Here is a 27,323-nt window from a genome sequence, read left to right as displayed (position 1 = left end):
ACACGCACACACACACACACACACACACACACACACACACACACACACACACACACACACACACACACACACACACATGCACGTGCAGTTAATGTGCTAGCATTCAAACAGACTTATTCATAAGGTGCATATATTGAATTCAGTCATGGCACACATACATATGTGTATGCACAGGTACACGAAGGTACCCAAACATGCACACATGCACACACACACACACACACACACACAAACACACACACACATCAGCACAACAAACCCCTCCATACAACCCCCAATGGAGTAGAACATATGTTTTCCCCTACCCCATTGGGGAGTACAGCAAAGCAGGGGGGTAATGTTTATGAGTGAGTGTCATTAATATGACAAAACAAGGCTGGTTGAGGGATTTACTATCCACTTTGGTGCTGCCACCATCTGCCAATGACTCTCATCACTTCTACTGCTGTTAGAATCACTGTTAATATCCCACCAGTCATAACCCCTTTGGATTTATGACCCACTCTGTATGTGTGTATTGCCGTGTGCGAGTGTGTGCACGCATGTGCGCATGTGTATGCATTTGCACGTGCATTTTGATGTGCTAATTAATTTCTGTCTGTCGTTTTGAGTGTGTATGTGCATGCACATCAATGTCTGTCTGTTTCTGTGTGTGTGTGTGTGTGTGTGTGTGTGTAATAAGGGATGAGGTTGAAAAAGTTTTGAGCAGATACAGTTCATCCATGTTTACAAAGGCTCAGAGACAAATGGTCCGTGTATGTATCTGTGACAGGGGGAGATAAGACAGTGTGGAAATCCATTCTGCCCGCAGCTGGTCTCCTCGCCCATCTCTCCGCGTTGTCCGGTCTACATCTCCACCATACCACATCTTGGGGAAAACGTTTGCTGCCGCCTTTGATAGGATAATTTCACCACCTTTACCACTCCCACCTCCCTAATCCTATAAACTATGTAGCCCTCTCATCCCCCGTTCTGCGTTCTAATGCAGATTTACCTTGGATTTGTCATTTTTGAAGCTTAAAACTTTTATTATTCTGCGCACAGCGCATCCTCGTCTGTCACTCGATGTCAGTCAAGGAATCAACAGATTGATTATACAATCTGTTGCTCACTGGCTGTTTGGGGGTATTGATGAAGATGTTGCAAAGTGATGAATGTGGAGGTTTTGTTTCGTTGCTGTGGTTTAACATAAATTACAGTTGATGGATTATTTATGGAGCGATTAACTGGGCATGACGGTGTGCTTTGAAGATTGTACATACTAGTATGGAAGACCAGTAAACTGAATCGGTTACGATAGCTAAGGGCTTATTTTACCATTTGCAATCCAGCGGGTCAGGTCAGAGAGTGTATTACAATAAGCACATATTTGCCTTCTTGTTACCAACCTCGTTTGTCATTGGTATTGAACTTCTTAGCAGCACCCCAACTAATCTATCAGGTGAGAAGGTGCTGTAATTTGTCAACTTGCTGCCAGCAATCACAGCTCTTCCAAGCAAGGCATTCGGTCTTAACACGTTCACCAGGTAAAGTGATACTATTCATGTGTTTGCGTGTACATGACGTGAGTGCAAAAAAAAAAAAATCGTACCATTCTACCATCCATCCATCCATCCATCCATTCATCCATCCATTATCCAAACCGCTTATCCTGCTCTCATGGTCATGGGGATACTGGAGCCTATCCCAGTAGTCATTGGGCAGCAGGCAGGGAGACACCCTGGACAGGCCGCCTGGCCATCACAAGGGACACACACAGACACACAGACACACAGACACACACACACACACACACACACACACACACACACCTAGGGACAATTTAGTATGGCCGATTCACCTGACCTACATGTCTTTGGACTGTGGGAGGAAACCGGAGCACCCGGAGGAAACCCACGCAGACACGGGGAGAACATGCAAACTCCACACAGAGGACGACCCAGGACGACCCCCAAGGTTGGACTACCCCGGGTCTTGAACCCAGGACCTTCCTGCTATGAGGCCACCACGCTAACCACTGGGCCAGCGTGCCACCCATCTTCTACCATCTTATGTAGATTTATTTCCTGACCTGACCTTCTCTGTTCTCTCTGTCACCCCCTTCTCTCTGCAGGGCAGTGGTGCACATCCAGGTAAACGACGTGAATGAGTTTGCCCCGGTGTTTCGAGAACCCCAGTACCACGCAGCGGTGACCGAGGGGAAAATCTATGACAGCATCCTGCAGGTGGAGGCCACCGACCAGGACTGCTCCCCACAGTACAGCCAGATCTGCAACTACCAGATCACCACCACCAACACACCCTTTGCCATAGATCGCAACGGTAAGTAGGGCCAGTGAAAATGGGAACGGGTGCGTTTAAAAAGGGCCTGGTGTTAAGGTGCAATACTGTTTGGATGGAAGGGTTTTTGTGATGTGAAAATCCCCTCTGCACACAATAAGATCACACCTACGGGAGGGGGTCTTGTGCACACATAGCCACAAACAGACTCAAACACACACACACACACACACACACACACACACACGCATAAACACAGGAAAGTAAATCCCCTAACAGATGTCTTTCCCTGAGGTAGAACTTGCTCTTTGCAGCCCAAGGACAAAGTCAAGTCCTGCCCCTGGACCCATCAGTCTCCACAAATCTGATCACAGCTGTCTGCAGAAGCACACAAACAAACCCAACCAATATACACACAGCCACAAATATACACTTCGGAACACACACACACACACACACTCTCACTCACTCTGATCAGATTTCTGATTTCTTCTGTAACTGTGTCCTCGACTGACCTTTCTCTCCTTCCTCGCTCTGATCCATCATGGAAGGAAGACTCAACTCTAGTTTCACTGCTGGCCATTAACCTTCACATTGAAAAGGCATTAACCTAATCCTTCATATCACCAGTAATATTGTTATATTTTTTTGTTCTCTAAATATTTCACATGTGTACAGTGTTACGTAATTTTTCACCTAACAGACATCGGCCAGGTTGCTACTTTTGCAAAAAGTCAAGAGGGATTAAATATATTCCTTGAGTGCACACTTTCAGGCTAGATTTCAAACTTTTTCAATCTTCTTAACCACTGCAGGATTTGCTTATCCAAAACAACTGAAAGGGGAAAAAAAAAACTAATCCCCGAACATTTCTTTTTAGTTTTGGGGGCAAAGAAGCAAGAAGCTTTATTTTTTTAGACTTATTCTATTGCCCAGCTCTAGTGTGCAAATAAAAAGGCTGACTAGAGGAGGTTAGGACCAGCTGTAGAGGAAGACCTGGGCAGATCCTCCCCTCCACCGGCAGGAGCCATGCTCTGCTGTTGACTGCAGAGTTCATGCTCGAAGAGAGCTCTTAAACTCACGACCACCTGAGGGAGAGAGAAGGCAAGATCAGGAAGGGAGCGAGGACCTGCAGAAGAGAGAGGGAAAATATAGGAATCAGAGCGAGAAAAAGGTAGAGGAAAAGGCCGAAGGGATAAACACACTTCCAACACGTTCATCGTGGGATGATAGAGAGAATTCACAAGATTACTTGCATTGTGTGTGTGTGAGTGTGTGCGTGTCTTTGTGTGTGCATGTGTGGGGTGTGTGCATGTGTCTGCTTGCATAAGATGGAGAGAGAATCTGTGTGTGTGTGTGCGTGTAAGTGCACTGGCATGCCTGTGTGACACCAAGAGCAAGAGAAAGACAGCAGGAGCAGCAGAAGAAGAGAGAGACAGAGAGAAGCATTCATTTACAAGCTGGCCATTGTCGCCCGCAGTCACAGCACGCTCAGTCTGCTGACACGGATAAGTTAATGTGGTAATGGAAGGAGGGGGATTAGGAACCGCTGCCATGCAGAAAAGTGTGTGTGTGTGTGTGTGTGTGTCTGTGTGTGTGTTTTGGAGTGATGGGTGGTCATGGTGGAGGGCTGCCACAACAGACGAGGCAGCAAACAGTGAAATGGGATGAGCCTACAAATCCAAGAGACAATGATGTGCATTAAGAGAGAAGGGGAAGGCAGGAGATGGAGAGAGAGAGGAAGAGAGATGGAGAATGGCTGATGAGGAGGCATGGAAAGCAAACAATGGTTTCCTCATATGTAGTACCTCTAATCCACCCTCTCACAGGCTTGTACTCAAAACAATATTTTCTCAACATCCACCCCTTCTCTACACGTCGCCCCCCCCACCCAAATAAAAAACAATTACACACCATCTTATCCATACCAAACCTTCCAATAATTCATTGTGATTGCTTTTCAATTCTCTCGCACTCACTTATAGGCAAGGAAGTCCCATTCACATGGCTTTTGCACTCTTCTGCAACTGCCCCCAGCCTCCACTCAGTGTATTGTCATCCATCTACAGAATCAGAATCAGAATCAATTTTATTTGGCCAAGTGTGCTTATGCATACGAGGAATTTAACTCCGGTTACAGTAGCTTCTGGTACTTGCATATATGACTCACACACACACACACACACACAAATAAAATAAAAAGCAAAACAGAAGAAATAAATTGAATAATAAATAGGATACTGCAGGTAAGTATGTATGCATAACAGGTATGTCACTACTATACAGAGTTATGTTACAGATAACTTGTGTTTATATATTATATTGCTTATTTAATATATTATGTACTAATTTTATAACTTATTGTGCTTATATATTACTTATATACTAAAAATATACGTATATTTATATATTATATAATTATATATTATAGTATTATGCTTATATATATATTACATACTTATATACTAAAATATATATTATATATCATCTATTATCTATTATATAATTAAATATTATTTTATATACTTATGATTATAACAATAACAGTAATAATTTGTAACTAGTATACAGCAGTTGTATGTGTATTTGCAATTGTACATTTGTACTGCACATCTGGTTTAAAAAGAGGTAGTGCACATCGTAGATATGAAGGTGAGACATTGTGGCCAGAGGGGGCAAAGTGTCATATTTACAAAATGAGTGCCCATTGCTGCCCCATAATGTTACGTTTTCATGAGTGAGATGGCCTGTGGGGAAAAACGGTTCCTGTGTCTGGTGGTTTTGGTGCACATTGTTCCTTAGCGCTCGCCAGAGGGTAGGAGTTCAAACAGACTGTGTCCTGGGTATGGGGATCTTTGCTGATTCTTCCTGCCCATTTCTGGGCTCTAGATGTGTACAAGTCCTGCAGGGTGGGCAGGGGTACGCCACTGATTTTTTTTCTGCTGTCCTTACTGTTCACTGCAATATGTTCCTATCCTGTTTTATTCCTGCTCTGAACCAGACCATGATGGATGTGCACAGGACAGATTAAATGACTGCTGTGTAGAACTGGCTCAACAGCTCCTATGGCAGACCGAATTTCCTCAATTGCTGCAGAAAGAATATCTTCTACTGGGCTTTTTTGAGGATGGAGTTGATGTTGGTCTCCCACTTCAGGTTTTTGGAAATGGTAGTTCCCAGAAACCTTAAAGTCTCCACGGTTGACACATAGCTGTTGGATATTGTGAGAGGGAGCAGTGGTGAGGGGTGTCCACTGTCTTCTCCACAGTCTTGAGCATGTTCAGCTCCAAGTTGTTCTGACTGCACCAGAGCACCAGCCGCTCAACCTCCCACCAATATGCAGACTCGTCGCCATGCTGGATGAGTCCGCTGACCATGATATTGTCTGCAAACTTTAGTAGTTTAACAGCTGGGTCCTTGGGGATCCAGTCATTGGTGTAGAGGGAGAAGAGCAGTGGGAAGAGGACATATCCCAAGGAAGCACCAGTGCTGGCTGTCCTACCAGAAGGGACTTTTCCAGTCTCACCTGCTGTTTCCTGCCTTTCAGGAAGCTGGTGATCCACTGACAGATGGCAGGGGGGATACAGTGAGCTGAGAGAGATTGGAGGAGAGGATTTCTGGAATGATGATGTTCAACGCTGAGCTGAAATCCACAAACAGAATCCTTGCATATGTTGATGGGGCGGTCAAGGTGTTTCAGGATGTGGTACAGTCCCATGTTGGCTGCATCATCAACTGACCTGTTTGCCTGGTAGGAAAACCGAAGGGGGTGCAGCAGGTGTCCTGTGATGTTCTTCAGGTGGGCTGTGGTCATGAAGTCTTTTGAATGTGCCACAGGCCTGTAGTCATTCAGTTCTGTGATGGAGGATCTCTTGGGGACCGAGGTGATGGTGGAACATTTGAAGCAGGAGGGGACTTCACACAGCTCCAAGGATCTGTTGAAAATCTGTGTGAAGATTGGAACCAGTTGGTCAGCACAGGCTTTAAGACAGGATGGGGGGACACCGTCTGGACCCGGTGCTTTCCTGGTCTTTTGTCTCTGGAAAAGCCGGCTCACATCCTCTACACTTATCTTGAGTGCAGCCTGAGTATCGGGGGTGGGGGTGGGGGTTGGCAGAGGTGTGATGGGGCCTGTTGTCGTTGGGTTGGAGTGGGTGAGGGGAGTGAACTTGTCCCTCTCAAACCTGCAGTAGAACACATTCAGGTCATCAACCAGGTCTTTGTTAGACTAAGCGTAAGAGGGGGGGGGTCTTCTGTAGTTTGTGATGTTTTGCAGGCCCTTGCACATGCAGGGTTGTTGGCTGAAAACCTCTTTTTCATCTTTTCAGTGTAGCTTCTTTCAGCCACTCAGATCTCCTTTGTCAGTGAACTTCTGGCCTGCTTGCACAGGGCTCTATCGCCACACTGTAGGCATCCTGCTTGGCCTGCCGAAGTTGTCTTAGTTTGGCTGTGAACCATGGCTTGTTATTGTTGTATGTGTAGAAGATCTTGGTAGGCACATACATGTCTTCACAAAAGCTGATGTAAGATGTCACAATGTCAGTTATTTCATCCAGGTTGCCAGTTGCAGCTTCAAATACACTCCAATCGGCGCAGTCAAAATGGTCTTGCAGTTCCTGCTTTGCTTCATTGGTCCATTTCTTCAGTTTTTACCATAGGCTTTGCAGATTTTAGTTTCTGCCTGTAGGTTGGAATAAGATTAACCAAGCGGTGATCAGAGTCCCCCAAAGCTGTCTGGGGGACAGGGTGATATATATCTTTTAGAATTGTGTAGCAGTGGTGCAGTGTGTTTTTTTCCCTGGTGGGACAATTCATATGATGTCTGTATTTTGGTAATTCGTGGTTTAATTTTGCTCTGTTTAAGTCCCCAAGGATTGTGAAAAGTTAGTCTGTATGTTTATGTTCCAAGCCGGTAATCTGGTCAGCCAGGGTTTGCAGTGTGCCATTCACGCTGGCCTGGGGTGGGATGTAAACACCGACCAGTATGAAGGATGAAAATTCCCACGGTGAATAATATGGCTTGCAATTTATGAACAATGTCTCCAAGTTCGGGCTACAGTATTTACTTAACACTGTGATGTCTGTACACCGGCCTTTATTTATGTAGAACCAAATTCCTCCGCCCTTCACTTTCCCTGATAGCACCGTTACGCAATCCGCTCGGCAGATGTAATCCACTCTCAGGGTTGGATTTGCTGGATTTGCTGAGCCAGGTTTCTGTGAAACAAAGGGCAGCAGAATGTGCAAAGTCCTTATTTGTCCCATTGAGGAGAAGCAGCTTGTCTATTTTGTTGGGCATGGAGTGAAGATTCGCCAGGTGAATCGCTGGGAGTGCAGATTGAAATCCCCGCTGTCGGAGCCTCACCAGTGCACTGGTCCACTTCCCCCGTCTTCGTCGTCACCGTGTCTCACAGCAACGTATCCCAGTTCCCCCTCCCCCCTGAACAGGCACCCCGACCGACCAGAGGAGGCGCTAGTGCAGCGACCAGGACACATACCCACATCCGGTTTCCCACCCGCAGACCCTGCCAATTGTGTCTGTAGGGACACTCGACCAAGCCGGTAACACAGAGATTGGAAATGGCGATCCCCATGTCAGTAGGCAACGGAATAGACTGCTACGCTACCCGGACACCCCAAGGGTTAGGGTTAAGGATAAGGTTAGGTAGAGGTTGAGGTTAAGTCAGGTTAAGGTAGGTTAGGCTAAGTTTAGGTAAGTTAGATGAAATAGGGTTGAGGGAACATAGACATGCTCTTGTACCTTGTTCTCATTCAGTAATGGGTTTGAGTGTATCTCCTGGTCTGTCTTACAAGGCACTCTGTTTACTCACATACAGAGTGTTGTTGTCAGTGTTTTGCATACACGCTAAAAGAGTGGCGTTCATTAAACATGGTATCATGTACAACATATTTTGATGTTACCCCATCTGTGGGGTAAATAACATTGATAATCAAGTCAAGTCAGCCTTCGCTGCTACCATTATGACCGTAGATGGTACTATCTGCATCTATTTCTACTGCCTTGTAGATTTGCCTCTTTAGGCAAAGGCTAGGAGAAGGTAACTCCAAATTCAAATCCAAGAAGGTGCTGACAGCAGAGCGCTCGATGGTGTTTGTGGCAGAGGAGCCCAATAGGATCATGAGCCCTATCGGACCAATGGCACAAACATCAGATGGCATGCAGAGGAACCACTCTGTTGGTTAATGGATGGCATCACTTGATAAGTAAGCTGTCATTGCGGGGCAACCTCTTTATCTACTGAGCCCGTCGCACTACGGTGTGCTGCTTAGCAATGGGTTCTGCGGTCCAGAGAGACTTGTTCGGCAGGGGCACAACACCAACTGTCCTAACTACTGTGCAAGGCGTGTACCTTATAATATCTAATGAATCAAACATACCTCTAGAAAAATCTTTAAAAAGGAGTTATCCTGTAGATACCTGCACGCGCAGACACAACAATGTTTGTATCATAGTGTAACGTACACGAATAAATAGACATGTTAACCCTGGCTAACAAGTTGGACCCTTTAGTCGACCAGTTAACGTTGTCGCCCGCGGTGCTGGAGATACGGGTTCGCGTCCCAATTGTGGCGGTTCCCGGCCTGCCCCCCGAATTCGCTACAATACTTAAATAGCTTTGCCCTTAGGCAACAGGATTTTTCCTTCAGCTCCATGTCCAGTACATGTTTCTTTACATGATTGCAACCCAACCAGAATATTCAAAGTAACGAGTATCAAAGAGCAGTCCAATAAGGTGTGGGAGTCCCTATCGAACATCATTTGAAGGCAGGACTTCTTTTACTGACACATGGTCACAGGAGCAAATGGTAGGAGAAGAAGGTTAGGTTATTTGCTTTAGTCATCTTATTTAAAATGACATGAACTGTAGTTAAAAAAAATATGTATGTGTATGAACTTGTAGCGAAGCCTTTTGTCAGGTTGTATGAAGTTTTTTATTTTTTTTTATTTTGCATGTTTAAAAATTCCGTTTTTCTTGTCATTGCCTCAGGGCAACGTTGTGCGATAAGGAGTACTTTTCAAGGCTGTCTTTGCTGACAGTGTGTTTGGATGTTACTTATCACATATTATTACATGTATTTATGAAGAGTATAAGTTCTAAGTGTATTTGTATTTGGAGTTTTTTGTAATTTAACACAGTTCAACAGAAAAATGGACATGAGATTGTTCTATGGAAGAACGGAGCAGGATCGGCATGTTAGGCAAATCCCATCTGACAGTGAGATAGACAGTAATGACAGTGGGAGGGGGTGCAACGGAGAAAAAGGTTTTAGCAGAAGTGGAAAAAATAGGGTTTTGAATATTGCTCCGCTGGTCTTTCATTTGATAGATATGGCAGTGGTGACATGTTGACTCATCTACAGACGGGATGGTGCTGACGATGGAATGACGAGAAGTGACCACCTGCTCCTTTATGCCTGAAAGTCCCAAACTGCACACAGTTTATGCAAATCCAAAAATGATGCCAGGAAGAGAGGGTGAGCCGGTGGTGGGATTTCCCAAGAGTACGAGGAGAAAAGGAAGGATGCAGGGGCCCACAGCGCCCATCCCTAATCAGGATGTCCGCATGGACAATACCTCACACTGGGAAATAATGTGTGACAAAAGGGGAAGATGCAGGGTTCCTGGGTATGAAGGAACAACCAAAGTAAAGAAACAAAAAAACAAGGCGTATTAAAGTGATGTGCAAAAAGTGTAACGTACACCTCTGATTCACACCACAGAAGAACTGCTTTGTGAAGTTTCACACAAAGTGAAATCTCATTGCATGAAGTACATGATATGATATGATATGATATGATATGATATGATATGACACGACACACTATATGATACAAACCTACGCCTGTTGACTTTTTTTTGGGGGGGGGGTTTCCCCCTTTTTTTCTCCCCAATTGTAGCCGGCCAGTCACCCAACTCTTCCAAGCCATCCCAGTCACTGCTCCATCCCCTCTGCCGATCCGGGGAGGGCTGCAGACTACCACATGCCTCCTCTGATACATGTGGAAGTCACCAGCCACCAGCCACTTCTTTTCCCCTGACAGTGAGGAGATTCACCAGGGGAATGTAGCACATGGGAGAATCGCACTATTCCCCCCAGCCCCGCCCCCCTCCCCCACGCCCCGCCCCCCTCCCCCACGCCCCTCTCAGGCACCCTGACTGACCAGAGGAGGCACTAGTGCAGCGACCAGGACACATACCCACATTCGGCTTCCCACCCGCAGACACAGCTAATTGTGTCTGTAGGGATGCCTGACCAAGCCAGAGGTAACACGGGGATTCGAACCAGCAATCCTCATGTTGGTCGGCAATGGAATAGAGCACTACGCCACCCAGATGCCTATTTGTTGACTTTTTATTTTAAGTTTTTGTAATTTTATATTGCTCTCTGAGCAGTGTCTTATAATATGTGAATTCATAATTTTCTGATTCTGTACCATTGTCGGACAATGTTGCCCTTAGGCAACAAAAAATATTTTGTAGTAGGGGAGGGGACTAAAAAATAAAAAATACGTTTTATCAATAAAATGTACCAAAATGAACCGAGGAATGACGTGGAATCATTTTTATCATGTACCATCAAAATGTGTGCAGTAGAGGGTTAAAGCGGAGTGAATTTCAGGATTCATAGGTAGTTCAGATTGTACTGCATACAATTACCCACATTTAAACATGAAAATTTAATAGATACTATAAGAACGGCTGTAGATGACATAGTGACCAGTGTTTTTTTCTGGGGATATAGGAAAAATCTCATTACAGCAAAGCTTGATGTGCATTTTAGACCACAAGCATTTCGATGGTTGATAAAGTCAATCTCGCAATTTTGGGGCAGCTCCAGGCTGTATGTCTTGGTTAGAGAAATGGTTTCAATGCATGCAAATAAAAACTAAACTATCTTACATGCCAAATGACCCACAGCTAAAATTGGCTGGTATTTCACTATAAAATAAATGCTTCCCTTAAAAGTGAGGATTTTCAGGTGTGCTTTTTCATTCATTTACACACTAGACAGTGAAACACAAGATTCAAAGGTTGTTAACCATAAATCCACAGGCTGTTCATAATGTCACCTCATACCAGCTTTCAGTAAACATGAGCATTGTTCAGTGCGAAGATGTTTACAACACATTAAGAGAAATAAAAGCCAGAATGGATTGAATTTGAACATCTGTCTCTCTCCATCCTCCACCCAGGTAACATCCGTAACACAGAGAAATTGAGCTTTGATCGCCAGCAGCAGTACGAGATCCAGGTGACAGCCTGGGACTGTGGCCAGAAGAGAGCCTTCCACAGCGTTCCTGTCCGCATTGACGTCAAGCCTGTCTGCAAGCCTGGTTGGCAAGGTGGGGCTTTGCTGTGTTTGTGTGTGTGTGTGTGTGTGTGTGTTGGGGGGGGGCATGTGTTAGTTTATTTCTCTTCATATCTGATCAGTGTCTGGGAGTGTGTGTCTGTAATTGTGTGTGGGTATGTGCTTGTGCCTGTGTGTGTGTTAGCAGGGTATGTGCATAGTACAGGCTGTGTGTGTGTGAGGGATAGGAGGTGAACTAAACTGGTTGTAGATGATTAGCCCCCAGAAGCATGTATGTGATTACCTGTGTGTGTCCTTATCTATGTATATCCATGCTTTTTTGTGTACCATCCTACCTCTGGATCAGTGGCAGCTGGTGCCTTGTGACACAGGGGAATCTCAGTTGTCAGTTGTCTAATTACAAAAAATTACAGTATTCAAATCTATTCCCACTCTACTCTAAACCTGGCTCCTCTAGTCATTATTCAAGTCTGCCCTTTCTTTTTGCATGGCAAGTCAGCCAGCATAGGGCCTCTTTAGACCTAATAATAAAGACTTTTAATTCAACCGTTGTCCTGAAAGTAGACTCTGAGAAAATCTCAGGTATTTTGTGTCTAATAAGTCTTAAAATCCTTGAAACTTTCTTATAGAATGTGACCGCAACTCTGAAAAATTTTGACATTTTTATCCAGCTACAGTCAGATATTTACTTACATCATTACTTAGGCTACTCGGGTAGTTTTGCCAATTGAAAAAATGAACAAACAAACAAAAAAAAAATCCCAACACACTCATCTACATGCCAGACTAATCTAAATCATGAAGTTACTTATCAGGATAAGTGGTTCGGATAATGGATGGATGGAAGTTTTGGTCAATTTTCTTACCTAGGAAAACTAAAATAGATTATTACATCGACCTCATGTTATTGTTTTCTGAAGGGATGAATATAGTCTAATATCACCATGATTACTGACACCTTTGCCTACATTGACCAGATTTCAGTTAAAAGTCTGCCAAGCCTCACAGAGAGAAGAAACCGAGCTTCCTGGTGAACCAAAAATAATGCTGATAATGCGCTAATTGATTCCCATGGATCTGGACGGGATGCAAAATTACTTTTAAATGCTAGTTGTTCAATAAACGTTGATCTTTGCTTCAGTTTACTTGCCTCTGTCATAGGATCCCATCGAACCTCGGCTTCGATAGAGTTGTACGGGCTGTGCTTCCATGGGCAAATTCATGTAGACTATGCTGTCTACCAAAACCAGATTGTGTCAGTGATGCAAATTTGCCACAGTTGAAATGAACCATGAGTGCAACTGAATTGCACCATGAGTGAAGTACTATAGACACATTCTTAGACATTTCATTGGCACATTTTTGGACCCCCCCCTTTTTTTTTTCTCCCCAATTGTACCTGTCCAACTACCCCACTCTTCCGAGCCATCCCGGTCACTGCTCCACCCCCTCTGCCGATCCAGGGAGGGCTGCAGATTCCTCCGATACATGCAAAGTTGCCAGCCACTTCTTTTCACCTGACAGTGAGGAGTTTCACCGGGGAACATAGCGCATAGGAGGATCCAGCTATTCCCCCCACATTTCCCCCTCCCCCCTGAACAGGTACCCCAACTGACCAGAGGTAACACATGGATTTGAACCGGCGATCCTCGTGTTGGTAGACAACGGAATAGACCCACACGCCCCCAACTGGTGCATTTTTAAAACATATTAGGGGAAGCCATGTTCTTTATAGTCTTAAAGCAATCGCCTCTACTCTGAATGGATGGTAGATCTTTACATGTGCTTATCATACTGCCTGGTTACTTTCCTATGTACATCTCTATTTTTCTCAGGTTTTCTCCACCCCGACTTGCACCTCTCTCTCTCTCTCTCTCTCTCTCTCTCTCTCTCTCTCTCTCTCTCTCTCTCTCTCTCTCTCTCTCTCTCTGAGCGGAAGTGCGAGTGAGTGGACGGAGCGACGGCGTTTTTTTTTGCTTCGGTGTGAGTGAAAATTTCCATGCTTTCTCTTTCTTTTCTGTATCTATTTTCGTGATTAGTTTGTTGTTAGGTGGTCAATTTTTTGGGGTGTAGTTTGGTGGTGCGGTTGGCAGCCGGGCACTATGCCCGTTGTCAGTAGTAGTGCGGAGCTGGAGAAGCTGACACGCCGTCATGCGGTTAAGATATTGCCGAGTATCGGCTGTTCAGTGGAGGAGGCCAGCTATGCTGTTGGAGAGGTTGTCGGGTTTGAAAGTGTGAAGTCTGCTTCGCGTATGAACAAAGCTGTTGTCATCTTCTTAGATGACGTGGCCAAAGTTGGAAAGGTTGTGGAAAATGGCGTCGTGATTCGCGACTCTTTCACCCCTGTTCTCCCGCTGGTGAACCTGGCAAAGAAGGTCACTATTTCAAACGCGCCTCCGTTCATTAAGAACGAAGTGTTGGCCACGGAGCTGTCGCGTTTCGGGCAGCTGGTGTCCCCCATTAAATTGGTTCTGCTTGGGTCCAAGTCGCCAAAACTAAGACACGTTGTGTGTCACAGAAGACAGGCGTTCATGATCCTTAAGGACAACACGGGCGATTTAAACCTGACTTTCACGTTCAAAGTGGACGGTTTTAGTTATACCGTGTTTGCCACCTCTGAGACGATGAAATGCTTCGGTTGCGGTGCAGAAGGACATGTGGTTCGGTCTTGCCCTGAGGCCGGACAGCAGACCAGCTCGAACCCGCCCCGGCCCGACGCGCCCCGGCCCGACGCGCCGCGGCCTGAAGCCGAGTCCGACTCGCCTGGTGCACAGCAGTCCGCAGAGAAAGTAGAGGAGACCGAGGCAGACACGCAGGACAGGGAGCAGAGTGAGGAACAGGACCAAGCTACGAGTCGAAATGATGCCGATAATGCCCAGACCAGAGAGAAACCGGAAAAATGTAAGCTGGCAGAGGAAAGGAAATGTGATAAAGGTAAAATGAACTGTGGTCAGAGTGTGGAAAGTGTGGTCAGTGAGGAACTGGTAGATGGCACCATGTTTACGGAGGAGACTGGTTTAACAGCTAAACGCAGTAAAAGGAAAATGTCTGACAAAGAGCAGGGTAGTGCCAAGGCCAAGAAAGTGTTGGATGATTCATCGGATGAGGAAAGTGAGTGGACACCATCACAAGAGGATGAAACCATTTTTTATCCCCTCGAGACAATTAGGAAATTTTTAACTGACACTAAAGGGCAAAGGGCGGTTAAAACCGGACAGTTCTTCCCCGATTTGAGATCTTTCGTCAGGTCTGTGGCACGACTGAGGAAGGAAGAGGGGGCTTTCACTGACCAAGAGGTTTACCGGCTCAAGAAAATCACGACAAAAGTCAAGGCACAATTAATCAGTGATGATTAAGACAAAGTTTGTTCTCCTCATATTGTTTGTATGTGCTTTTCTTGTTGCAGAGACAACTTCTTTCCCTTTCATGGCTGATTTGAAGATAGGGTCTTTAAACCTAAATGGCGCCAGGAGCGATGTGAGGAGAGCTTCTCTCTTCAAGTTGGTAGAATTGAAAGGGTTGGATGTGGTCTTTATTCAAGAAACTCACAGTGACGCTGTGAATGAAAGTGACTGGAAGAAGGAGTGGCCTGGGGAGGTCTTCTTAAGCCACAAATTAACTAACAGTGGCGGCGTTGGTGTGCTTTTCTCTAAGGGTTTCAGTCCCTCTTCTTCTGAGGTTGAAGAGATAGTGTGTGGTCACATTCTAAAAGTCACAGTACAATATGAGGGTGCGAAATTGATTTTTGTGAATGTTTATGCCCCAGTTTCGGGCGTTGAGAGAATGAGACTGCTGAACACCTTATGTGATGTAATTCACCATTGTACCGATTTCTTTTTGTTTCTGGGAGGTGATTTCAATTGCACGGAAAATGCCAAACTAGACAGGAACCATCTAGAGCCTCATCCCGCTTCATCTGCTAAACTTAAGCGGTTGATTGAAACCCATGGCCTACAGGATGTTTGGAGAGGTTTTTACAAGAGTGACAGGCAGTACACGTGGAGTCACTCCAAGGATAATTTGTTATCTCTGGCCAGACTTGATCGTTTTTATTGCTTCAAACATAATTTTGGTATCTTTAAATCAAGTCAAATAACTCCTGTTGGTTTTTCTGACCATTGTCTTGTTCAGTGCTCTTTTTTCATTCAGCATGTTAAAGTACGGAGTGCATATTGGCATTTTAACACTGGTCTTCTACATGATAGAACTTTCAGAGAGGCTGTTGAGTTTCTTTGGGCTTTGCATGGAAAAAGCAAGACCACTTTTTCTTCATTACAGCAATGGTGGGATGTAGGAAAGAGCAAGATAAGACAATTATGTCAGGAGTATACTCGCAATGTCACCAAGTACATTACCAGATCTCTTAAAGAACTGGAGATTGAAGTAGTAGAGTTACAGGGTTTAGTGGATTCTACAAGAAATCAAGGGCATATTGAAGCCCTTAAAGCTAAAAAGGCTGCCTTAGCCAACCTGTTGGGCACTACAGCACAGGGAGCTCTGGTCCGTTCACGTTTCATGAATGTGTCTCAAATGGATGCCCCATCACAGTTTTTTTTTGGTTTGGAGCGAAGGAATGGTCAGAGGAAGATCATTCATTCGTTACGCTCTGGCGATGGAACCACAATAACGGGAACCCCTGAGATCCGCAGATATGCCACCTCCTTCTACAACGACCTGTTTAAAAGTGAATTTGTGGAGGATGCAGAGTTGGCCAGTTCTTTTTATGCTGGGCTTCCTCAGGTGGACGGTGATACCAATGCGGTGTTAGATGCAGAACTGTCTCTGAATGAACTGTACACTGCTCTCATGAGCCTGGGCAATTGTAAAGCACCTGGCATTGATGGCCTGCCCGTTGAATTTTATAAGTCTTTCTGGTCTGTGGTCGGCAAAGATTTGCTGGAGGTACTTCAGGACAGTTTGTGCAGAGGACAGCTACCGCTGAGCTGTAGAAGGGCAGTTATCACTTTGCTGCCGAAAAAGGGGGATCTACAAGACCTGAAGAACTGGAGACCTGTATCTCTGCTGTGTGGGGACTATAAAATCCTCTCTAAAGTTTTAGCCTCTAGACTTAGAGAGGTGATGAGTAAGGCCATTCATGTTGACCAGACTTACTGTGTGCCCGGCAGGTTAATAAGTGACAATATCACACTAATTGGGCACGTTTTGGAACTCTCTGGGTCATTGGGTGTAGATACTGGTCTCATTTCCATAGACCAGGAAAAGGCTTTTGACCGGGTTGAACACAAGTACCTGTGGCAGACGCTAAATGCCTTTGGGTTCAGCCCAGGTTTCATAGCCAAGCTCCAGGTACTGTACCGTGACATTGTGAGTATACTGAAAATTAATGGTGGTTTGGCTGCACCTTTCATTGTACAGAGGGGAGTACGTCAAGGATGCGCACTCTCTGGAATGCTGTACTCCCTTTCCATTGAGCCTTTCCTTCACAAACTCAGGGAAAAACTCTCAGGTGTTTTTTTCCCAGGTTGTACCACAGCTGTGAAGGTCTCAGCATATGCAGATGACGTTATGATAATGATTAACAAACAGAGTGATATTGATACCTTGGAGGGGACTGTATGTCTTTTCAATAGTTTGTCATCTGCTAAGGTAAACTGGGAAAAAAGTGAAGCCGTGATGGTTGGGAAAAGGCCACTTGACAATTTAGTTCTACCGGGAGGGCTGATTTGGAAAAAAGGAGGGATAAAGTACTTGGGAGTTTATTTGGGTGAAGAATCTGTGTTAGAAAAGAACTGGGAGAACATTTTAGAAAAAATAGAAGGCCGGCTTAAAAGGTGGAAGTGGCTCCTGCCAAGCATGTCTTACAGAGGGAGGACGCTTGTAATCAACAATCTAGTATCCTCCTCATTATGGCACAGATTAGTTTGTGTTGACCCCCCTTCAAATTTACTTGCAAGAATTCAAGCTGTTTTAGTTGATTTTTTTTGGGATAATTTACATTGGATTCCCCAGGCTGTCCTTTTTCTCCCAAAGGAGGAAGGAGGACAAGGACTTGCACATTTGGCCAGTAGAGGCGCTGCGTTCCGCCTTCAATTCCTCCAGAGACTGCTTTATGGCCCGAAAGACTTGGTGTGGAGACCACTGGCACACATAGTGTTGCAGAAGTTTGGTGGTTTGGGACTGCATGACTCACTGTTCCTCATGGATTTGAAGACTGTGAAGTTCCAAACCCTGCCACCTTTCTACCGCGGTGTCTTCACAGTGTGGAAGATGGTGGTGAAAGAGAGGACAAAGCAATGCGACTCCCTGTACTGGTTGTTGAGGGAGCCTGTGGCGCATGGAGGACGTCTGAACACACCCTGCTGGGCAGGATCGGCAGTCACAGAAGTGTTTTGCAGAGCAGGTTTTCTAACCCTTGAATCGGTGGTGCGCACTGCTGGACCTGACTTGTGCAATGCAGCTGCTCTTGCGGCTGGTCTGGGATTGCGTTCTGTGAGGATCATCAACAGGCTGCTTGAACACTGGAAACGCTGTCTGACGAGACATGAATCCGTCCTGTTAAATGAATACAGCAATGGTTTGATCGTGCCTAATGTCGATGATCCTTTTCCTTGTTTAAGTATTCGTCCCAGCTTTGATGACTGTTCAGGTTTTTTTTTTACTGAGAAGAGAAGTACTTTTCTAAATTTAGAAGAAGCAAAAGGCAAATTACTGTATGGAAAGATGGTTAAATGTCTAAACAAGGGTAAACTACATGACCGTGTCGACACACCTTGGCGAAGTCATCTGGGCTTGGGAGTCGATGTCAGACCTGCTTGGAGGGGTTTATATAAACCGCCATTAACAAAGAAGGTTGCTGACTTGCAGTGGAGGATTGTGCATGGGATAGTAGCAGTTAATGCTTTTCTCTCTGTTGTTGGTCAGGGTGTGAGTGATAAATGTATTTTTTGCCCTTACAAAGAAACTGTTTTCCACTGTTACCTGGAGTGCGTGCGCCTGGTACCACTGTTCATGTTGTTGGAGAGTTTATTCAGAAAGGTAGGGGAGGTTTTCTCCAAGCACACTTTCATTCTGGGGTTTGTGTATAAACGTACTGTGAAAGACAAATGTCAACTGATGAATTTCATCCTGGGACAAGCGAAACTGGCCATATATATAAGCAGAAAAAGAAAGATAGAAGACTCAGTAGACACTGAGGTAAAGCTGCTGTTTACTAGAATGGTAAAAGCCAGGATGATTCTTGATTTCAATTATTACAAAGAAATGAAAGATACCCAGCAATTCAGTGCTATCTGGGCTTACAGGGAAGTGTTGTGCTCAGTAAAAGATGACCAACTTGTTTTTTCTGGAGAATTGATGTGATTTACCTTTTATTTTCTACGGAATTTTATTTATTGGCTTGTGGTTTGAATATGATTGTATTTTTCTAAAATAAAAGTCACTTTTTAAAAATAAAAAAATCTCTCTCTCTCTCTCTCTCTCTCTCTCTCTCTCTCTCTCTCTCTCTCTCTCTCCTCTCTCTCTCTCCTCTCTCTCTCTCTCTCTGGGAAATGTGTTTGTCCAGCAGTGCAGACCAAATCCAATGCTAGGACAACAACAGAAATACCACTCCGGATAACTATAGACACAATTCACTCTTGCAAAAGTGAGCTGGAGCACAGCTGGCACTGTGCTGAAACATGCAATCACTCAGTGTTGGATTTTACATGTAGCCATGGGAATTGTTTGATGTTCCGTACCAGATGTTATTGGCTTGGTGACTAATGAGACTAGTAAGACAAAAAGCTACTACCTAACTGACATGCCAAACTGATAGGAATGCTAACCGGGCTAGTATTAGCTAAGCAGGAAGTCTTTTACACTGCCGAATTTGTTAAGTTGAAATATAACACCACAATATCACCGCATAGTAAAAGAAGAATGTAGAATAACATGGAATAAAACCCTTAGCTGACAATAGTTTTATATTTAGTGCATGCAGGTGTAAAGTCCTTGTGGGAGTGCTAAGCAACACTCACATTTTGTTGTTAGCATGAGAAAAGTTACATGATTAAGTCAAAAGGGGTGATCAGCTCCACGTCTGACAAACAAACAAACAAGCTCATAGAGAGCACACTCAAGGAATACAAAAGACAACTTTCAAGGAGAGACTTACACATGCGCACACCACTTTCTCATTGAAGAATACAAACAGGCATCCGGGTAGTGTAGCATTTTATACCATCACGAGGATTACCTGCGGCTTGGTCAGGCGTCCCTACGGACACAATTGGCAGTGTCTGCGGGTGGGAAGCCGAGTGAGGGTATGTGTCCTGGTCGCTGCACTAGCGCCTCCTCTGGTCGGTCGGGGCGCCTGTTCGGGGCCGGGGGGGGGGACTGGGGGAAAATGGTGTGATCCTCCCCCGCGCTCCATCCCCCTGATGAAACACCTCACTGTCAGGTGAAAAGAAGCGGCTGGCGACTCCACATGTATCGGAGGAGGCATGTGGTAGTCTGCAGCTCTCCCCGGATCGGCAGAGGGGGTGGAGCAGCGACTGGGATGGCTCAGAAGAGTGGGGTAATTGGACAGGTACAATTGGGGAGAAAAATTGGGAAAAAAATAATAATAAAAAAAAAACAAGCATACAAACAACCAAACCTTTGCACATGGAAATGCATATGAAGCCCCAGGATGAAGAAAACCAGATGAACCACTTGAACTTGAACTGGCATTGTTCAAGTTCAAGTTCCAGTTCAACTTTGTCATATGTATTTCGAATACAATGACATTCTTGTGCTCTGCCTCTCTCTGTCTTAACACAAAGAACACAAGGACAAGCCATCCCACCCCCCCAAAAAAAACAAAAAACATAGACTATGTACACAGTGAATTCATACATTTTAAACACAACATAAAGTACACGATAGCACAACAGTGTAAGGTGCATATGGGTGTTTCATATGATGAGCAACCTGACTGCCTGTGGAAAGAAACTATTCTGAGACAGGTGGTGTGTGTTTTGATGCTCCAGTAGCGTTTTTTTTAGCTGGAAGGAGTGAGAACAGAACATGAGCGGGGTGACTGGTGTCCTTAATGATGTTTTGGGCTTTCCTTTTGCAGCTAGTGGTGTAAATATTATGAAGCTGTGGCATGCCAGGGATTTTTGCTGCTGTCTTTACAGTCCTTTGAAGCAGTCTGCTGTCCTGACCTGTCAGGTTGCCAAACCACACTGTGATACAGCCTGTCAAGACACTCTCCATGGTATTGCGATAAAAGTTCAGAAGAGTTTTGGTACTCATGCCAAAACTCTTCAGACACCTCAGAAAATACAGTTTCTGCTGTGCCTTCTTCAGGATGCAATGGTGTTGAGAGACCATGTGAGGGTGTCTGTGATGTGTAAACTGAGAAATCTAAAACTGTCCACAATTTCAACAGATGAACCATTGATGAAAATAGGAATGCGATTTCCTCTGATCTTTCTTAAGTCGACAATCTTTTGTCTTGTTGACATTTAGAAGAGGTTGTTATCATGACACCACATGGTTAATTCTCCCACTTTCCTCCTATAGGCCCTCTCATCACTGTCACTTATTAGTCCAATCACCATGGTGTCATCTACAAATGTAATGAGGCTGTTGTCATATTTGGCGACACAGTCGTGTGTAAAGAGACTGAATGATAGGGGACTGAGACAGCTGCCCTGAGGTGCGCCGGTCGTAAGAACTAATGTGGATGAGTATGTTTTATCCATTCTCACAGTCTGGGGCCTGCCTGTCAGGAAATCAAATAACCAGTTACAGATAGAGTTGCCCAGACCAAGACGTCTTGAGTTTCAACACCAGATTGGCATGTTCATGTTGAGCACACACGCACAAAAATGAACAGACACATATCAACACACACACACACACACACACAACCACAAAGCAGTCAGGGTTGAGGTGGGTGTGCAGACATTAACATTAACACTCCTTAGGCTCTCAGCTAATCCTCTCTTTGAAGCCTGTTTGCACTTTTTTAGTGTGCATATTGCAAATGAGGATATTTGACACATGATCATGGCCAAAAGTTACACACACACACACATTCTCTCCCTCGACGAAAGGACAGTTGTCCCTGAGAGCGGTGTTGAGTGGGTGTATGTGAAGTAAATGCCATGGCAACAGATCAGGGGAAATTTGGCTAGCATTTGGTTTATCAGAGGCATGCTACATTAAGGTGTTAAAGACTTGCAAATAAAATATGCTCAGAAAAACAAAGACTCATTCAGCACAGCACATACGCACAAAGATGCACCCGCAGGCACAACATTAAATATTGCCTAATTTATCAGGCACTAATTAAATTGATGTGCAGAAACTGAAATCTTACTTTCTATCAATTGTACCATAAATTACTTGTGTATGTTTGCCTATTAGGGATTGTTTATGCATACAAATGGGCCTTTTACCTTTAATGGAGACAGCACGAAGAAAAGACAACATGTTAATGTGCAGAACCGTTTGGAATTACCTTTTAATGCATGTAGTGTGAATATAAGAGCACTTTGTTTTACATCAAATTTAGGTCATTGCAGAATTTTATTGGTAGGGGAGAGAAGTAGGAGAGAGTTACTATTTTTAGGTGCCTCGTATTAGGTTCTACTCTCAATGTCGGGGAAATGGCTGAAATTGCAAACTTTTGCAATGTCACAAAATAAGTGCAAGTAAATAACAGGTGAAGAGAAGACGGAGAAAATATTTGTTGACATGGTTGTTTGATGCTGGTACAAGAAAATTAAAACTTTTCATTCTCCTCCCTACCTCCACTATCCAAACACACACCTACATGTTTAACTGGAATGATTGTTTGGATAGAGAAGATGTGTGAGGGGACTTTGTAGGCCTCTTTAGGTCATTTCTAAGTGTCGGTATCCCTGGACAGCAACTATTTATTAGTGTCTTGTAGTTTAATGCTATTAGATTCTGTCATCCATGAAGACATTCTATTAAGAAACAGTCAGACAGTCACACAAGCTGAAACCTGTTGCCGACAGACCACAGACTGTCCTTTATAGTGCCCTGTGTTCTGTATAAGGACACTTCAGCTTGGTTGGTGCTTGCTGTCGCCGTAGCATGATTTAAAAATTATTTTTTTTTTGCTACTTTATTAATCCCCCCATGGGGAGATTCTGCTCTGCATTTAACCCATCCTAGCTGTGTAGCTAGGAGCAGTGGGGAGCCGCCGTGCAGCACCCGGGGACCAACTCCAGTTTGTCTTGCCATGCCTCGGTCAGGGGCACAGACAGGAGTATTAACCCTAACATGCATGTCTTTTTGATGGTGGGAGGAAACCAGAGTACCCGGAGAAAACCCACCGCAGACACGGGGAGAACATGCAAACTCCACACAGAGGACGACCTGGGATGACCCCCAAGGTTGTCCAACCTTGTCCTTCTTGCCGTGAGGTGACAGCACTAACCACTGTGCCACCGTGCCGCACTGGGCTTTTAAATTGAAGGATGAGCTCTCTGCTAAACAGCCCTCAAGTTATCATCCCTATTGCAGGTGTATTTTTGTATTTTGTTGTTCTGGAGAATACCCCAGACATGCACGGAGGGTATTTGAGGCCAGTGTAGCTATTGTAGGAATGTACATTTGATAAATAGCAATCCGATGCTGCTCTCAAGTCTGTGTTACTCGCTCTTGTAATATGCATATTAACTTGTGTCATGCTTCCATTTTCTCTATATGACAGGCACTGTAAAAAGGCACATAATACACACAAGAAAACATGCATGCGCAAAATCCACGTTTGTACAAACACATACTCTGACTCATGCAGCTGAACGCAAGCCTGACTGACAGATTTATGGGGAAAAAAAATCTGTGTATATTTGAATCTATTTTTGCTCAGATTGTGTTTCTAAGCTGTGTTTGTACTTGTGTGTGTGTGTGTGCGCGTGTGTGCATGTTCTTTGCTCAGATATACCTGTAGTACCAATTTGAGATGTGAATCATTAGAGTGAGGATGTTTTTGCAGTGTGATGACACCATGTGTGCAGGGCATATACAGAGTGTGAATGTGTCTCTTAACAGCCCAAGTCAGTACCTCCATAGGTGTTTGTCAGGTCAGACAGTTTGTATGAGTGTCTAAGAGTAGTGAGTGACTCAGAGTAGGGATGCCTGATGATGTTGGCCGGTCATTGGTATCGACAGATAAAAGCTTTAAAATTAAATATCGACATCGGCCCGAAATGCCGATATGACAGGCCGATAAGATGATGTGTTACTTATGCGCATACGACACAAACCGTTGACCAGGTACTGACGCGGTGCGTGATGTAGAAGGGGTGCATACTAGGTGCCACTTTGTTTTTGCCCATGAGTGTCCAAGTTAACTGAAAACCGCGAAGGAGATGATTGTCACAGAATCAACTTTTACTGTGCTTGTTTTGGCAATTTCCAGCAGGTTGACACAAACCGCAATGAAGTGCGACACTGTTCTGCTGCAAATTTTAACAGGCTACACGATACAGGCACACAGTCTTGTTTATTTATTCATTTATTTTTTGATCGGCCTTCCCCATGGGTGCTCAATCTTTTCGGTGGGCGCTCGAGTACCAGAGCATCCACGTGATTGGCACCGATGGTGGGGCAGGGATTTTTTTACCTACTGTACCAACTGCCTCTGTGTTGCATGTGGTTACATGCCAGCCATGTTTTCTGAGGGGTTTTCTGAGGATATTTCAAGTAAGCTACTTTGGAAAATGGGCAAGTTAAGCGGCAAATCCTTTAACTGGTACTGAATTAATTAACTAGATCGTTTTAACTGCTGGATTATGGATACACTTTGATTTATTTTATTGCCCAATGAAAAAAATCCACAAGGTTGCATTGCTGCATCGCATTGCCTCTGGTGCAATACTACTACTTTCGGCTGCTCCCGTTAGGGGTCACCACAGCAGATCATCTGTTTCCATCTCTTCCTGTCCTCTGCATATTCCTCTGTCACACCAGCCACCTGTATGTCCTCCCTCACCACATCCATAAATGTCCTCTTTGGTTGTCCTCTTTTCCTCTTCCCTGGCAGCTCCATATTCAGCATCCTTCTCCCAATATACCCAGCATCTCTCCTCCACACATGTCCAAGCCATCTCAATCTTGCCTCTCTTGCTTTGTCTCCAAACCGTCCAACCTGAGCTGTCCCTCTAATATACCCATTCCTGATCCTGTCCTTCATCACTCCCAATGAAAATTTTAGCATCTTCAACTCTGCCACCTCCAGCTCCGCCTCCTGTCTTTTTCTCAGTGCCACTGTCTCCAAACCATATAACATAATAGCTGGTCTCCAAACGATCTTATAGGCCTTTCCTTTAACTCTTGCTGGTACCCTTCTGTTGTAAATCACTCCTGACACTCTTTCTCCACCCACTCCACCCTGCCTGCACTCTCTTCTTCACCTCTCTTCCGCACTCCCAGAGTACAATCAGAGAGATTGCCTCTGGTGCAATGAGGTATTTAATTCATGTTTAAACAGATTGTACTCATGTTTTATACAGTTCGATATAGTTTTTACCTGTTGTAGACCAGCCATAGAGATCAGTACTGCAGGCATGTGCATCTTCTGTGGTCAGTCTAGCAGCTTCAGTTCAGTCCTCTACAGGAGAGACTTGATGTTATCTGCAGTTAAGGGGAAGAAATATGTGCATGTATCGGTATTGGCAATCGGCCAAAATGAGTTGGAAAATATCGGCGCTTTGGCAAAAATCCAATATCGTGCATCCCTAACTCAGAGTAAGAGAGAAACTAAAAGGGGGTGGTCCGGCTTGGTCAGGCGTCCCTGCAGACACAATTGGCTGTGTCTGTGGGTGGGAAGCCGGATGTGGGTATGTGTCCTGGTTGCTGCACTAGTGCCTCCTCTGGTCGGTCAGGGTGCCTGTTCATGGGGGAGGGGGAACTGGGGTGAATAGCATGATCCTCCCACATGCTATGTCCCCCTGGCGAAACTCCTCACTGTCAGGTGAAAAGAAGCGGCTGGCGACTCCACATGTATCGGAGGAAGCAAAAAAAAATGTATCAGAGGAAGCATGTGGTAGTCTGCAGCCCTCCCCGGATTGGCAGAGGGGCTGGAGCAGTGACCGGGATGGCTCGGAGGTAATTGGACGGGGAGAAAAGGGGGGGGGGGGACTCCCCAAAAAAAAAAGAAAAAAGGGGGGATTGTTCATTCGTGGTAAAGTTGGTGGAAGATACAAAGCCAAGCTCTGGTAGTGTATTTGAGATCAGCAGAGGCTCCCAGGCATTTTCTCACTTTGAGGAAGAAAACTGCATTGTCTGGCAGACTGCTGGCACCCGGTAAACTATTTAGAGCCATTGAGTCGCGTGTGTGTGTGTGTGTGTGTGTGTGTGTGTGTGTGTGTGTGTGTGTGTGTGTGTGTGTGTGTGTGTGTGTGTGTGTGTGTGTGTGTGTGTGTGTGTGTGTGTGTGTGTGCCTGGAAGCCAATGGGCCTGATCTAAGATAAGAGCAAGAGAGAATGAATTAAAGAGGGGAAGGGAAAAATAAACGGTTTGACACTTCCTTTTCCACTAACCTGCTCCTCCTCACTCTCTCCGTCTCTAACCTGCTCCTCCTCACTCTCTCCGTCTCTAATCTTGTAGGGATTGTCTGCCTGCTGCTTACGCGCTTTTCTTCCCCTTTTCCACCATAAGCTTTGCTCTGCTTCCTTCACTGCATAATTGCCATGTCAAAATAGAGACAAAATGTTGCATAGTCAAGTAAGAAAACCCCCCAAAACAAGCAAAACAATCTGCCTGGGCAGTGACATGTTTCAACAAGGTAAGATGTCTGGAAACAAAACCACTTGTTTTCCTGCAAGACCGGAAATCTTGACAAGTTAAATTGCATTGATTTTACGATACTCTAAAGCAGTTCTCCACAAAAACAAACAAAAAAACAAAGCAAAACATTATTCTACCTCTACAAATTCTCTTTTTAGGATGAAATAACCAAGTTAGATAATTGAAAACAAATATTCTCGAATCGTGATATATAATTTTTTTATAGTCAGTCAGGCTGGGCTGTAATTCATTATTACTGTTTATCGTCTTTCAGTGGTATTGTATCGGGATGAAATTTGGGTACTGTCTTATCACGACCACAATTTTGTGGTCTAGATTATTGATAATGACACTGTACAACCTAAAATTTCTGACAGTACGGGGTCTGAAATATTTGAGGGAGTGTTATTAACTAGATTTGGTTCACATTGGTTTACATTACACAACAGTTCAATGAGATGAACCTCAGTTGTTCTTAAACATGGTATTTTGCTTATGTAAGCATACATTGCAATACACACACACACACGCATATATATATATATATATATATATATATATATATATATATATATAAATAAAATGGGTGACAAATTAAAGAAAAACCTGATTGTTTGACCCCTACAGTGAGGGGATCTGGGGGCTCTGTTATGCTGTGGGGGGCATTTTCCTGGCATGGTTCAGGTCCACTTGTCCCCTTAGAGGGAAGGGTCACTGTAAATCAATACAAAGTTATTCTGAGTGATCACCTGTATCCTGTGATGAGACATCTCTATCCTGATGGGAGTGGTCTCTTCCAGGATTACAGTAGCCCCCTCCACAGGGCACGGAGGCTCACTAAATGGTTTGATGAGGATGAAAATATGTAAATAATATGATATGGTCTTCACAGTCACCAGATCTCAACCCAACTGAACACCTATGGAAGATTTTGGACTGACACGTTAGACAGCGCTC

At 44.6% G+C, this 27,323-nt stretch overlaps 1 protein-coding gene across 1 annotated transcript in view; it reads left to right on the top strand.

Moving 5' to 3' along the window:
• LOC130115195 (calsyntenin-2-like) overlaps positions 1–27,323 on the top strand; it is a 206,632-nt gene that overhangs the window by 84,905 nt on the left and 94,404 nt on the right. The window contains exons 4-5 of the mRNA XM_056282813.1: positions 2,114–2,322; positions 11,497–11,646. Of these exons, the coding sequence (XP_056138788.1) occupies positions 2,114–2,322; positions 11,497–11,646 (359 nt within the window). The remainder of the gene's footprint in view (positions 1–2,113; positions 2,323–11,496; positions 11,647–27,323) is intronic.

Source organism: Lampris incognitus, chromosome 7, assembly GCF_029633865.1.
Source record: "Lampris incognitus isolate fLamInc1 chromosome 7, fLamInc1.hap2, whole genome shotgun sequence".
Classification (NCBI taxonomy): Eukaryota; Metazoa; Chordata; class Actinopteri; order Lampriformes; family Lampridae; genus Lampris; species Lampris incognitus.
This window is presented reverse-complemented; position numbering and strand designations above follow the sequence as displayed.